This window comes from Moschus berezovskii, chromosome X (genome assembly GCF_049115385.1).
Source record: "Moschus berezovskii isolate FMDL1 chromosome X, NW_MosBer_1.0, whole genome shotgun sequence".
NCBI classification, from domain to species: domain Eukaryota; kingdom Metazoa; phylum Chordata; class Mammalia; order Artiodactyla; family Moschidae; genus Moschus; species Moschus berezovskii.
Genome location: NC_142488.1, coordinates 147,989,340 through 148,005,441, shown reverse-complemented (window position 1 = coordinate 148,005,441; position 16,102 = coordinate 147,989,340). Strand labels below are relative to the sequence as shown.

The window sequence follows — 16,102 nt, the reverse complement described above, 5'->3', positions numbered from 1 at the left end:
TGTGTATAGCAGGTCTCCGTAAGTATTACAGTGAATTGACTGCATAAGCTACTATAAAAATATAGGAGAATAAAGGACTGAAAATGAGAATACTTTTGACCCAAGCCTATTAGTTATGAAATCTTGGGAAAGGCATAACTTCTGTGGGTCTGCCATCTCATCGGCAAAATGAAAAAATGAAGTAGACATTTAGGATGTTATGATCCTAGATGCTATGGAATAAGGACTTCAATACTCATTCTGTTATGTTTTCAATAGCATCTTAGACTGACAACAGCAAGTGCTGGCGAGACTAAAGAACTGGAACTCTCATACATTGCTATAATGTAATATACAACAATAATTGCATATAATGCAATTATAATTATATATAATAACTGCAATAATGTAATACTGCTGTAATGTAATAATGTAATGTGGCCGTAGAATATGCTAGAGCCACCTAGGATTTTTGGAAGTTTCTCATAAAATTAAACATACTTACCGTACAAGTCAGTGATTCTACCTCTTGGATAATAATCCAGGAGAAATGAAAATATATGCCCATGCAAAGATTTAAAACCAAATGGGGAAACAACCCAAATGTCCATTAAATAAGCTAATAGATAAAAATAGACAAAAACTGTGGTAAACCCACATACAGTGGAAAATGATTCAGCACTAAAAAGAAACTAATTTATTAGTACCATCCACAGTACCATGGATGATGACTCTCAAAACCACTATACTAAGTGTAAGAAGCCTGACATAAAAGAGTAGTTACTATATGGTTCCAGTCATATGACGCTCAAGAACAGTCAAAACTAATTTATGGTGAAAATAATCAGAACAGTGTTTGTCTCTAAGAGCGGGCATGGTTGGCCACAAAGGGCTGGGAGGAAACTTCCTGGGTGACAGAAATGCTCCATATGTTTATCTGGGCAGTGGTTACAGAAATGGATACATTTATAAAAATTCATAAAACTGAATATTCAACACATAGACATTTTATCTGTCTGCAAATTATCTCAATCTTTCGAAAGTTTCAGTGACGTAATATTAATCTTAAAAACTCAGAAATTTTTACACTTACCTCCTTTTCTTTTGGGCAAGGTTGAGTTCCATAAACTTATACTTCTGGTACTGTTCATCTAGCTTCTTCAGTACAATATCTGCAGTCTCATTCCCAGGCTGTTTCATGAATGAATCTACATCTTCCTTTTAATATCAAAAACAATACATTAAGAATTTTACAATTCATACCTCAGATTTTTGACTGCTTTAGCTCTTTTAAAACATAAAAGGAGCTTGGGAGCGAGGTGGGGAGGGAAGAACTTGTGTTTCTTTTTCTCCAAAGACTTGTTTTTAACTTTTTTAGTTATAAAAAGTTAGAGACCATTTCAGACAGTACACATACTTTATGTAGTTAATTTATTCTTATCCCACCTTCCTATTTACATAGAGGGAAAGATGACCTTGCTGCGTTATATATATGCCATGCAGCATTCACAGTAAATACAAAAATTACCAACAAACACGTCATTTAGTCATGTGCCTTAGCCACAAAATGATTCAAAATTATCCATTACTTACAATTTTAACTCTACAAGCTCTGCCATAAAAATCATGCTAAATATGGTCATTAGGTTCCTAAGAGAAGCCACAAATGCTTCCTTAAGTTATCAACTGATCGAAATAAAGTAAGCCAAAGTGTAAAAGTGTTAGTTGCTCAGTCAGGTCCGACTCTTTGTGATCCCTTGGACCGTAGCCTGCCAGACTCCTCTGTCCATGGAATTCTCCAGGCCAGAATACTGGAGTGGGTTGCCATTCCCTTCTCCAGGGGATCTTCCCGCCCCAGGGATCAAACCCGGGTCTCCCGCATTGCAGGCAGATTCTTTACCATCTGAGCCACCAGGAAAGCCCAAGCCTAAAAGGCAAACAAAACAATCTTTTCTAACAGGAATAAATAAGCAAAAGAAAAACAATAAAACTGAAAAGCATTTTTAATGTATACTACACATGCTGGTCCCTGTAGAAAAGCTAGTTAAATAGATAATAATCAGGAACTAGGTGAAACTCTATGGAAACAAAGGAGATTCTGTAAGAACCTTCCAGTAGTTTAAACAACTTCAGTCCTTCAACACAGAAACTTAAATTCAGACTTTTGCTGCTGTAGTTCATCCTCCTTGCTCATGTCTAAGCTTCTAATAACATGTGCTAGAAACTTATTTATTTTCCTATAACGATCCTTCAAGGAAGATGCTATCTCCATTTTATTTCCAAACTATCTTACAGTTTCTGGGATCTCTGCTTATCTGGGATAAGCATTATTCTTATCCATGCTTACTAGCTAGGGTTTCCCTGATGGCTCAGCAAGAAAAGAATTGGTCTGCAACACAGGATATGCAGTTCAATCCCTGGGTGGGGGAGATTCCCTGGAGGAGGGCATGGCAACCCACTCTAGTCTTCTTGCCGGGAAAATCCCATGGACAGAGGAGCCTGGCTGGCTACAGTCCATGGGATCGCAAAGAGTCGGACACCACAAGTGACAACAGGTGAGCACGTGCTTACCAGCTCGAAGGGAGTATTTTAGCCAAAATGAAGCAAGAAAAAGGAAGAGAAACACAGCAAAAGAGTAAACTATGAAGCCATCAAGTTAGACACTGTAAAAGAAAACTGAAAAGGTGAGCCTGAGGCAACAGCTGAGTTCTGCATGGCAATCAAGTGCAAGGAGATAGCATTTTGGAGATAACATCTTCCTAGAAGGATTGTTGTAGGAAAAGAAATGTTTCTGGCACATGTTATTAGAAGCTTAGACACGATCAAGGAGAAGGAACTACAGCAGCAAAAGTCTGTGGTTAAGACCCAGGGGCTGCATGGCTTGAATGATGGCTGCATCGTGTACTAGCTGTGCGGACCATGAGACAGTTGTTTAACCCTTGTCTTGGCCTCAATTTCCTCATCTGTAAAAGAAAAAAGTGCCTCTTCCCCACAGGAGATTAAATGAATTACCACGTCAAAGATTCAGAAGAGGACACAGTAGCTAGTAAGTGTTCAACAAACATTAGCTATGGCTTCCCTGGTGGCTCAGAGGTTAACGCGTCTGCCTCCAATGCGGGAGACCCGGGTTCAATCCCTGGGTCGGGAAGATCCCCTGGAGAAGGAAATGGTAACCCACTCCAGTATTCTGGCCTGGAGAATCCCATGGATGGAGAAGCCTGGTAGGCTACAGTCCACGGGGTCGCAGAGTCGGACACGACTGAGTGACTGAACAGAACAGAAGGAAACAGAAGCACCAAGAATTCTGTCCTGGGGTGGTGGTCAGGAAAAACTACAGAGGTCATATCCGAACTAGATGTTGAGACATGGAGCAGCCAACCAATGGACAAGGGGGAAAAAGAACAATTAAAGCAGAGAAAGAAAAAAATTACTGTACCAACTGGAATGGGGAAAAGCAGTCTGACTTCTAACCACTATGGTACACTGCCTCTTATTACCTAAATGAATATGTATTAAGTATCTACTTGCAATACTGAAAGCACATTCTCTGTTTCTCAGAAGAAATCTGTAAGTCATGTTATCCTTATTTCAGTTAAAGAAACAAAGGGGCTCAAAGTTGTAAAACAATATGCTCAAGATAAGCAGCAACTGGGAAGCAGAAGCAGGATTCAAACTCTGGTCTCGAAACCAATGCTCTTTCTAAAATACCATGCTATTTCCCACTAGCTGGGGAACATAAAAATATTTATATAAATTTGGATTGTTTATATATCATATTGATGGAAATTTTGTAGATCTAGAAAAACCAACTCATAACATTTCAGAGAAAATGCATTTTAAGATAACACTTTATACAGCCCCTTGATAAACTTTATCTTCCTGAATTAGATTTCTGAAGCCATCATTTGTTGAGGACCATGAATGCAGGATTTTAAGGCACTATGGAAATTCAATCTGACATTTAGTTGTGAGTTTATACTGTGTGTCAGTCACTGTGCTAGGATCAGGGGAAATGCCAGTGAGCAAGATAATGACCTCACTTTCCTCCCAGCAGCAGAGCATGGCATGGAAATAGAGGTCTGGAGCCCACAGACTGACCAAGTTTAACGCTTGGATAACTCACTTACACACTATGTGACTCGGGGCAAATTACTCAAGGGCTCTGGGCCTCAGTCTGAACATGTACAAAATGAGAATAACAATACTTGTCTCTTACTGAGTTGTGTAAAAGCATTAGGAATGTGCCTAGAAATTTTGTCTCTTGTTGATGATTAGCTGGGAGATGAGCGGAAAGAAACACATGGCACATTTCAGGGCCAAAAAAAAAAAAAACTGAATCAGCCAATGCAAATATTCACACAGTGCATATAAAAGTGGTCTAAATAAAAGAGCGGTTTTCTGAACGGTGGAAAATTTCATCAACAAAAAGCCAGTCCAGGTTCGATGCATGAGACAGGGTGTTCAGGGCTGTGGACTGGGGCAACCCTGAGGGATGGGATGGGGAGGGAGGTGGGAGAGGGGGTTCAGGATGGGGAACACATGTACACCCAGGGCTGATTCATGTCAACGTATGGCAAAAAACCACTACAATATTGTAAAGTAATTAGCCTCCAATTAAAATAAATTTTTTAAAAAGGCAGAGATAAGACAATATCGGGACAAAGCAAAAGGTGGAGAAATTTTCATTAAGGTTTTATAGTAGTTCAGCCAGAACTGAGAGAAGAAAAATGGGTGATACTGGCCTGGAACACCCATCAGGTTTTCTCAACACTCAACTAGTTCTCAAACACTATTTCGAGAACAGCCTTATGGAGAGACAGGACTGAACGCCTCTACATGCTTCTCTGTTTGGCCTTGGTTTAGTCTCCCAGTTCAGTGAACCTTCCATCAACGGCATTGCCGGCTTCCTCTGTGAACTGCACCCTGGACTCTCTCCGTTGTTAGAATCGTGTACCTCAAAGTGATTACAAGTGGCTTCACTTAGACAACCTTCTAGTGAGCGCCCGCAGCCAGCGGCCTAAAGGCTTCCATGGCCTAGCGGGTTCCACAAGGCCTTTGAGAGCTTTCCCGGCCGACGCCCCCATCATGGGGTCTTCTTCCGAGGCCACAGGCCGCGCAGCCCTTCCACACCCAAGGTGTCACATCCGAACTTCACACCTGAGCCCCAGCTCCGTTAACCCGTCCCCCTCGGTCTCCCCGGAATCCAGGGTGAGGCTCCAGCTTCTCACCGCCTCCCATCTTCCTGGAAGCGGGGTCGAAACCTCAGGCCGCGGAGGGCGGGGGAAGACGGTCCCTCAAAGCACCCCGCCTCCGCCACCAAGTCCTCCGGCCCCGCGCCCCCTTAGCGCCTGTGACCTGCTCGGACGGCAGGTCCCAGGCAGGTCCCGTCCCAGTTTAGTCCGTCCAGGCCGGAGCGCCCTCTCCCAGGTAATTGGGCTCAACGCCTCTCCCCCCAACAACCGAGGCCCAGGTGAGGGGCCAGGAAGAAAGGGAACAACAGCGTAGCATGAAGCACCCGCTGGCCGCTTACCACAAAAACCGCTTCAGGAATCCCCAGGTGGAGTCGCCTCCCATTCCCCGCGGCCACTTCTCCCACACCACAACCGTCCTTCGAGGCCGCCATTTTGGAGAAGCGAGGGCGCGACTAACGTGCCTCGCGAGCGGCCTGTAGCCGGGGACCTGTGATTGGCTCGGCTCACAGCCGCGAGCCCACCCCCCCTCCTGGGAGTCTGTGCGTTCGTTGGCTTACAGGAAGTACCCGCCCCGTCCCCCGCTCGGCAGAGTCGCTCGATCTGTGGGTTCTAATTGGCTGCGCGGGTGAGTGACAGGCGTGGAAGGGCCGCGGAGGCGAGGCTGGCTCTGCGGGAAGGACCAATACCGAGTCCTGGGAAAAGGGATTCCGGGAGGATGCTGACAATCCTGGAAGCCGGAACAGACTCCACTGCCAGCCCGGAACAGTCCTCTCCAGAAGAACCTTTGAAGCTACCCGATCCCTTCTCGAATTCAAGCAGACTGGAGACCTAGACGCCACCACGGGACTTGGGCCTCGGTGACATTCTGGGCCCACGATCCTCGAGAGCTTTTTGGCCCCTGAAGGGTGCTTGTTTTGAGCCTGCTTCCGAGTGGAGCCAGTGGCTTGATTCCAATAAATACCCTGCCCGTTGCATCACAATTTACCGAAAGCCACCTTTGATCAGACTCTCACCACCACCTCAAATGTTTTCAAAACTCCACACTGTACATATTAATACAAAATCCTAAGAACTTTCCCGATGTTTCTAGACCCAAAGAATCCCCAAGCTCATCCACCACTACACCCCTGTTTTCTGACATCGAAGCACCGTGTTGGTGCCTGCCTAAGGCTTCCCTGGTGGCTCAGTGGATAAAGAATCCACCTGCCAATGCAGGAGATGCAGGAAGCATAGGTTCGATCCCTGGGTCGGGAAGATCCCCTGGAGAAGGAAAGGGCAACCACTCCAGTATGCTTGCCTGGGAAATCCCATGGACAGAGGAGCCTGGTGGGCTACAGTCCATGGGGTCACAGAATCAGACGTGACTTAGTGACCAAACCACAACCAAGAAACACGGACGTCTCTGTCTTGCCTGCACGGGGTAGGAAAGGAGCACAGGTGAAGACACTACCCAAGTTATTTAAAAATTAAAATGACAATGGGGACCAACAAGGCTGTTGTAAAAATTAAATGAGACTATGTATATAGACTACCTGGGTTTTCCTGCTGGTTCAGATCATAAAGAGTCTGCCTGCAATGCATAGATTCGATCCCTCGGTCAGGAACATCCCGTGGAGAAGGAAATGGCAACCCCCTCCAGTATTCTTGCCTGGAAAATCCCATGGACGGAGGAGCCCGGCGGGCTATGCGCTACAGTCCATGGGGTCGCAAAGAGGCAGACACGACTGAGCGACTAACACTTTCACTTTTCACGCAGAATACCTAATAAGTACTTGGCATACAGTAGGACTACAGTAATGAGGGAACTAGGCCAGGATGAAGATGTAGAAAGAGGGAGGCAGTTGTTGTTGTTCAGCCTCTAAGTGGGCAGGGCTTTGAGCTGAACTGAGTGGTGAAGGATAGAGTTTGCCAGAGAGTTTGGAGGACGGGAAAGAGGGCGCTACTAGAGGTGGGGTAAGGGCTAGAGGACTGGGGAGAAGGGAGGGGTTGGAGGGGTGGGGGGATGGCTGGTATCCCAGGAGTGGAGAAAGTGGGCAGGGCAGTAAGACTCAACTGTGAAGGGGCTGAGACAGTGGCAAGGCTTGAGGCCTTGAAACACAGGTGGATGTGCGTGAGAGCCTTTATATAGTAGTGACAAAACTTAGAAAATGAAATTAAAGAATACCATTATGGTAGAATTAAAAAACATAAAATACTTGGTAGTAGTCTTTATTTATATAATGAAAAGTGCTAGTAAATGTTCAAAACCCCAAATCAGAAGACAGAAGTTAAATAATGCCTGAGAGCTCCAGCATGCTCCTGATTGGGAAGGACTGATATTGTTAGGATGTCTATATGTCTGTTTTCTCCAAATTGAACTAGATAGTCAATGTAGTCCTAAGCAGCGTGTTCTCTGCGGCCTTTTTTTTTCCCATAGAAATTGATCAGTTGATTGGAATGTTTTATGTAATTCAAAGAACATCTGAATACCTGAACCAATCTTGAAAAATATGTATAAACCTAGAAGACTAATACTGCCTGATTTTGAGACCTACAGGAAACTATGATAATCAAGACAGTGTGTTACTAGACTAAGGATAGATCTTTGGATCAATGGAACAAAACAAAAGGTAACACAAACCCATAAATATGTTGTCAGTTGGTTTTTGAGAAATGTTCCAAGACAATGCAAGGTGAAATGAATTTGTTTTACCCAATGTTTTAAGAACAACTGGATAATTATATAGAAAAAGTTAACTTCTACCCCTGTCACCAAGCACAAAAATGTAGTTTAGATGGATCATAGATCTAAACATAAAAGCTACGAATTCCCTTGCTGTCCAGTGGTTAGTACTCTCCACTGCCACTGCAGGGAGCACAGGTTTGATCCCTGGTTGGGAAACTAGGATACTGCAAACCATGTGGTGCAACCAAAGGGGGTGGAGTGGGAAACTCAAAGGAAAACATTAAAATGGGAAAAACAGTTGGATGCTTCACACAGTAAAAGAGATGGTGGAATGGCCAATAAGTATATGAAAAGTTGCTTACTCATTGGGGAAGGGTAAATTAAACCACTGTGAAATATTACTTACAAACCCACCAGAATGGCCAAAATTTAAAATACTAACAGCAGTCATTTTTGGCCAGAATTTGAAGCAATAGAAGTCTCATAGACTGCTGGTGAAATAAAGTGGTACAGTAATTTTGAACAACTTTTGGCAGTTTTAATTTAATTTTTTGGCCATGCAGGGTCTTCCTTGTGGCACACAGGCTTCTCTAGTTGTGGCACGTGGGTGTCTGTAGTTATGGTGAATGGGATTAGTTGCCTCGCGTCTTGTGGGATTTGAGCTCCCTGACCAGGGATTGAACCCACGTCCCCTGTATTGGCAGGCCGATTCTTAACCACTGGACCACCAGGGAAGTCCTGGTAGTTTTAATTTCAGATAAACACCTACCTGATGACCCTGTCATTCTACTCCTAGATATTTACCCAAGAGATAGATCCACATTTGTCCACAAAAAGATTCAAACAAGAATGAGTTTGTATGTGTGTATCAATTTAAAATTTAGTTTAAAATAATGAGTATGAAGCACTACATTTTCCAATAACAACTGAGTTTATCATCAGTATAACTACACTAAATAAACTTCTAAAACATGTACTTCAAGAAGAGGGAAATGGTTCCAATGCAAGAAGGGATGGTGAACAAAGAATTTGTGAACACATTTCCAAGTGTAAACAAAAACATTTCTCTCTAACACCTTAAATTTGGGACAGGGCTAATGTATTGGGCCACCATCATCCATAAGTTGGGAGGGAATGCCCTTGTAGTTTAAAAGTATTCTAAGGTCTTTGTGTTATTTAATAGAGGAGATTAAGATATTAACTTTAGGGTTTTTTTTTATAATTTTACAGGTAAAGTTTCCAGGATAACTATTAAAACAAGAGAGTGCATCACTTCAAAAACACTGAATTGAAGAATCTCAAGGGTATTGAATGTCCAAATGAATGTTTATTGACTTGGAAGATGTGGATGATTCAGTTCAGGCTGCAGAGGGATCATCATTTGTTTTGACCTCTGACTCGGAATCATTTTCACTTTGGCATTTCTACATGGATTTTGTCTGTGAAAGACAGACGTATATAAATCTTTCATTGTTCCCACATACGTTTCCTTGTGATTATAAAATAAATTACAAATATTTTTACATAAAACTCAGGTCAGTCTGCTCACTATCTGATGCTCGAAATTTTGTCAGGCCTCTTAAAACTTTCAGGAACCAGCAGACGCCCAGGGCATGGTCTGAAGACTGAAGGTAGAAGCCTTGTAAAGATTTCTAGAGAACAATACTCGGAGGCAATGAACACCTGGATCATGACACTCTTCCTTTTGCTTCTGAGGTTAGCTATACCTCATCCATGTTACCACTGCCTGCTTCCACTTCTGTGCTCAAGCTGTTTTCTCTACGTCTAATGTCGAACTTCTATCATGCATACCTCCACTAGTCGTGATTCTCCTTAACATTTTATAAGCAATGCCACACACGCAGGCCCTGAAACCTTTTATCCCTGAATTAATTGTTCTCTCCTGTGATCTCCCACAGTGCTTTGGCTTTCCTATCTCTTTATATGCTTGTCTGGAAGACCCTTTCCCCACTCCCTTGACTGGCTACCCATTTTTAAGTCTGAGCATGCAACTCAGGTATCACTTCCTTAGGAAAGGTGTGCCTAAAACCTTCATACTGAGCTACCCCCCTTTTCAGCACTGCTCTCAGTTGTGTCTGTTGAATGAATGAATAAAAGGTTTGCTGACTACATATCAGAACTCAGTCGAGGTTTCACCACACAACTTTGTAGAGGATTCGGTTTCTACAGTTTTGTCTTTTTAAAATGTTAGAATGCTGAAACTGTTATGCTGAAATTGAAGGCTGAAAATGTGTGAATTCCTTTTTCTTCTATGAAGAAACAACAGTGCACAGAATATGGCAAAACTCTGTTCTAACACTGGTCTTGCCTCCAGTGACTGCACATGTCTGCATGCATGCTAAGTCGCTTCAGTTGTGTCTGACTCATTGCGACATTATTATGGGACTGTAGCCTGCCAGGTTCCTCTGTCCATGGAATTCTCCAGGCAAGAATACTGGAGTGGGTAGTCATTCCCTCCTTCAAGGGATCTTTTCAACCCAGGGATCAAACCCATGTCTCTTATGTCTCCTGAACTGGCAGGCAGATTCTTTACCACTGGCACCACCTGGGAAGCCCCTGCACATGTCTACCAAGGGCCAAAACAACAACAGTTCAAACATACGTTATTTCTTGTGGGTGCAGCACAAGCCTTGCTGGTCCTTAAGTCTGGTTGGGTGTAACTCATGGATTGAGGTGTCATCATGGAAGGGAGCCTCATTGGAGTTGGAACCTATGAATTCAAATGGAAGAGAAAACAAAGGAAAAATTTAATTATTATTTTATTACTCCGAGGTGTTGGAGAAGACTCTTGAGAATCCCTTGGACTACAAGGAGATCCAACCAGCCCATCCTAAAGGAAATCAGTCCTGAATGTTCATTGGAAGGACTGATGTTGAAGCTGAAACTCCAATACTTTGGCCACCTGACGTGTAGAACTGACTCATTTGAAAAGACCCTGATGCTGGGAAAGATTGAAGGCAGGAGGAGAAGGGGACGACACAAGATGAGATGGTTGGATGGCATCACCGACTTGATGGACATGAGTTTGAGTAAACTCCGGGAGTTGGTGACGGACAGGGAGGCCTGGTGTGCTGCAGTCCATGGGGTCACAAAGAGTCGGACATGACTGAACGATTGAACTGAATTGAAAACAATAGTGCCAAGAGGACAAATAACTGCTCTAGAGCAAATATTACATTTAACGGATGTCCACTGAAAATGCTAAATGTCAGATATGGAAAAAAAGAGAAATGCCTCCATCCTTAAACACGAGAAGATGCCAGCTGAGTCGTGGCAGACCCTGGAGATAAACATGGATGGGGAACTAGAATTTCAAGTATTTTGCTCATATGCTGACAACGTTTTGTGCATTCAAGGACAATAAAATATCACTAGTTTACAAAGCAAGTGCTCTGATGTTTCTAAAGAAGCAACAAATACTGGCACTAGAGAGGCTGTTGAAAAATCTCCAAGGAAGAAAAAGGAAAAGATGACGCACAGCCATGAAGTAGAAGGGATGCGGTAATATGGGGGTTACTTGTGACTGAGATAAGAACAATGGCCGGGGGTGGGGGAGGCAGGCAGGCAGAATCCTTACTGGAACAAGTTCAAGAGAGGAGAAGAGCAAAAACCCAACAAACTAGTGAATATAAAAAACAGAAGCAGACTCACAGATACAGAGAACAAACCAGTGGCTACCAGTGTGGAGAGGGACCTGGGGAGGGGCAAGATAGGGGTAGAGGATTAAGAGGTACAAACCACTATGTATAATATACATAAGCTACAAGGATATATTGTAAACTACAGTGGATATAGCCAATATTTTACAATAATTGCAGAGCATCACCTTTCAAAATGGTGAATGACCATATTGTACACCTGGAACTTGTATAATAGTGTACATCAACTATATTTCAATTAAAAAAAATAAAACTTCAAAAATAAGTTGGACAGAGAAAGACAGATATCATATGTGATCATTTATGTGTGGGATCTAAAAATATGATACAAATGGACTTATTTACAAAACAGAAACAGACTCACAGACTTAGAGAAGGAACTTATGGTTGCTGGGGGTTGTTGGATTGGGGGAAGGATACTTAGGGAGTTTGGGATGGTCCTGTACACACTGCTGTATTTAAAATAGATACCAACAAGGACCTACTGAATAGCACAGGGAACTGTGATCAGTGTTATGTAACAATCAAACTGGGAAAACTGTCTAAAAAGGAATGGATATATGTATATGTGTAACAGATTCCCTTTGCTATAGAGCAGACTAACACAACATTGTAATTAAACTATATTCCAATAAAAATTTTGATTTAAATTTCAAAAAAAGAACAAAAGGAAAAGAAAAGAAGGAGTTACATAGCATATTTGAGAACTCTTTTAAGGAATTTTTCAGTAAAGGTATAAAATATACCACTAAATCATAGTATATTCCTATGTGAAATATCACTGAGCCTTTATATATATATAGTTAATACGTACCAATTTTTAAAATGTAATATCTCAAAACATAAATACAGATCTCAAAAACATAAATACAAAATAATACCAATTATAATCAATTTATGGCAACGCACTCCAGTGCTCTTGCCTGGAAAATCCCAGGGACGGGGGAGCCTGTTGGGCTAACGACTATGGGGTCGCACAGAGTCGGACACGACTGAAGTGACTTAGCAGCAGCAGCAGCATAATCAATTTTCTAAAATCACATAGAAGAGTACTACATATTTTTCCTTAGTAAAAGAATGAAAATGTTCTGAAAGGCTACACAGAAAATTCACCATAGTCATTGTCTCTGGAGTGGCGGAGGGTGATTGGGAAAAGGGATAAGCCAAGAAGAGTTTGTTCTTATTTGTAAAATTTCATTTAAAAATGATCTGGAAAAAATTATGACAAAACGTTAACATTTAGTAATTTAGAATGTTGAAGCATGGATGCTTGTTATCCTCTATACTTTCCCACATTTTAAAAGTTTTTCCAAACTGACCCAACAGTAAAAGCATGAGTGAATTGGTTGTGAGGTTATGTGGGCTAAGGGACTTCAGAGTTTCCATTACTTGTATTCAGTTCAGTTCAGTTCAGTGGCTGGGTTTTGTCCAACTCTTTGTGACCACAAGGACTGCAGCACACCACACTTCCCTATCCATCACTAACTCCCAGAGTTTACTCAAACTCATGTCCATCAAGTCGGTGATGCCATCCAAACATCTCATTCTCTGTCGTCCCCTTCTCCTCCTGCCTTCAATCTTTCCCAGCATCAGGGTCTTTTCAAATGATTTAGTTTGCTGCATCAGGTGGCCAAAGTATTGGACCTTCAGCTTCAGCATCAGTCCTTCCAGTGAATATTTAGCACTGATTTTCTTTAGGATGGACTAAGGGACTCTCAAGAGTCTTCTCCAACACCACAGTTCAAAAGCATCAATTCTTTGGCACTCAGCTTTCTTTATGGTCCAACTCTCACATCCAGACACAACCACTGGAAAAACCATAGCTTTGACTAGATGGACCTTTGTTGGTAAAGTAATGTCTCTGCTTTTTAATATGCTGTTTAGGTTGGTCATAGCTTTTCTTCCAAGGAGCAAGTGTCTTTCAATTTCAAGGCTGCAGTCACCATCTGCACTGATTTTGGATCCCAATAAAATAAAAACTGTCACTGTTTCTATTGTTTCCCCATCCATTTGCCATGAAGTGATGGCATTGGATGCCCTGATCTTAGTTTTTTGAACGTTGAGTTTTAAACCAACTTTTTCACTCTGCTCTTTCACTTTCATCACGAGGCTCTTTAGTTCCTCTTCACTTTCTGCTATAAGGGTGGTGTCTTCTGCATATCTGAGGTTATTGATATTTCTCCCTGCAATCTTGATTCCAGCTTGTGCTTCATCCAGCCTGGCATTTCGCATGATGTACTCTGCATATATGTTAAGTAAGCAGGGTGACAATATACAGCCTTGATGTACTCCTTTCCCAGTTTGGAACCAGTCTGTTGTTCCATGTCTGGTTTTAACTGTTGCTTCTTGAGCTGCATACAGATTTCTCAGGAGGCAGGTAAGGTGGTCTGGTATTCCCATCTCTTTAACAATTTTCCACAGTTTGTTGTGATCTACACAAAGGCTTTGGCATAATCAATAAAACAGAAGTAGATGTTTTTCTTGGAGAAGGCAATGGCACCCCACTCCAGTACTCTTGCCTGGAAAAACCCATGTATGGAGGAGCCTGGTAGGCTGCAATCCATGAGGTCGCTAAGAGTTGAACACAACTGAGCGACTTCACTTTCACTTTTCCCTTTCATGCATTGGAGAAGGAAATGGCAACCCATTCCAGTGTTCTTGCCTGGAGAATCCAAGGGACGGGGGAGCTGGTGGGCTTCCGTCTGTGGGGTCGCACAGAGTCGGACACGACTGAAGTGACTTAGCAGCAGCAGATGTTTTTCTGGTATTCTCTTGTTTTTTATATGATCCAACGGATATTGGTAATTTGGCCTCTTGTTCCTCTGCCTTTTCTAAATCCAGTTTGAACATCTGGAAGTTCACAGTTCACATACTGTTGAAGCCTGGCTTGGAGAATTTTGAGCATTACTTTGCTAGCATGAGTGCAATTGTGTGGTAGTTTGAACATTTCTTCGCATTGACCTTCTTTGGGACAGGAATGAAAACTGACCTTTTCCAGTCCTGTGGCCACTGTTGAGTTTTCCAAATTTGGTCCCATCACTTCATGGCAAATAGATGGTGAAAGAATGGAAACAGTGACAGATTTTATTTTCTTTGGGCTCCAAAATAACTGCAGATGGTGAATGCAGCCATAAAATTAAAAGATGCTAGCTCCTTGGAAGAAAAGCTATGACCAACCTAAACAGCATATTAAAAAGCAGAGACATTACTTTACCGACAAAGGTACATATAGTCAAAGCTATGGTTTTTCCAGTAGTCATTCATGTATGGATGTGAGAGTTGGACTATAAAGAAAGCTGAGCACTGAAGAACTGATGCTTTTGAACTGTGGTGTTGGAGAAGACTCTTCAGAGTCCCTTGGACTGCAAGGAGATCAAATCAGTTCATCTTAAAGGAAATCAGTCCTGAATATTCATTGGAAGCACTGCTGCTGAAGCTGAAATTCCAATACTTTGGCCACCTGATGTGAAGAACTGATTCATTGGAAAAGACTGATGCTGGGAAAGATTGAAGGTGGGAGGAGAAGGGGATGACAGAGGATGAGATGGTTGGATGGCATCACCAACTTAATGGACATGAATCTGAGTAAATTCTGGGAGTTGGTGATGGACAGGAAGGCCTGGCATGCTGCAGTCCATGGGGCAGCAAAGAGTCGGACAGAACTGAGCGACTGTGAACTGAACATAATAGTTACTGATTGAAAGAAGGAGGTCACAAAAGAGTATGTACAGTATGATTCCATTTATATAAAGTTCAAAATTGGAAAAACCAACAACACAAAAGAGAACTAAGGTGACGATATGAAAGTGAAAGTGTTGCTCAGTCGTGTCCCACTCTTTGGGACCCCAGGGACTGTAGCCCACCAGGCTCGTCTGTCCACGGGATTCTCCAGGCAAGAATACTGGAGATGGGTAGCCATTCCCTTCCCCAAGGGATCTTCCTGACCCTGGGATCAAACCCGTGTGTGGTCTGAGCCACCAGGGAAGCCCAAACTTTAAAAAAAAAAAAATTTAAAAAGAGCTGAATATATGAGCGAGAGGAACTTTCTTCTCCATTAGGTGGAGCTGTGGCTTCATGACCTGGGTGACAGGAAATATTTTTCAATTCTCTGTCTACCAGCACTTGGAAACTTGTTTCAATCACAGAGATAGAGAAGCTCAGGGAAGCTAATTATGAACTCCTGGGTTCCACTCCTATACGTGAGTGAATGGGCTCTTAATGAACACACCAAAGACTTTGATTACTAAGCCCCCGGAAAGACCAAAGCCCAGGTCCCAGGTTGACTGCTGAATGGAGTACATGCAGGACAGACAGGAACAGCAGAGCAAAGGCTATAGAAACTGAGCTGTCACTGGGACCACAGGTCAAAGAAGAGGGCTGGAAGGTGTAGCTTAAACTGAACCAGGTCAAGTGTCTGCTAAAGCACAGACATCAACATTCTCCATAATTTGGCCAGACTGCCCTCAGCGGCGGCTCCCGACGAGGGTGGTGCGGTCGCCGGCTGCGTGTTCGGGGATCCTGCGGCCCGCGGCGGCGGCGGCGGCGGCGACTGCCGAGAGGCCCGGCGCTCCCAGCCGCGGAGTGTC

At 43.0% G+C, this 16,102-nt stretch overlaps 1 protein-coding gene across 2 annotated transcripts in view; it reads right to left on the bottom strand.

Moving 5' to 3' along the window:
- The window catches only part of VBP1 (VHL binding protein 1), a 79,669-nt gene that overhangs the window by 18,504 nt on the left and 45,063 nt on the right, over nt 1–16,102 (bottom strand). The window contains exons 14-15 of one of the 2 annotated variants that reach the window (XM_055437701.2): nt 10,460–10,567; nt 1,073–1,197 (exon numbers count right to left, since the gene is read on the bottom strand). In XM_055437701.2, coding sequence (XP_055293676.2) covers nt 1,073–1,197; nt 10,460–10,567 — 233 coding nt within the window. Of the gene's footprint in view, nt 1–1,072; nt 1,198–5,509; nt 5,668–10,459; nt 10,568–16,102 lie in introns of those variants that run through there. The other variant, XM_055438688.1, reaches the window with a different exon arrangement.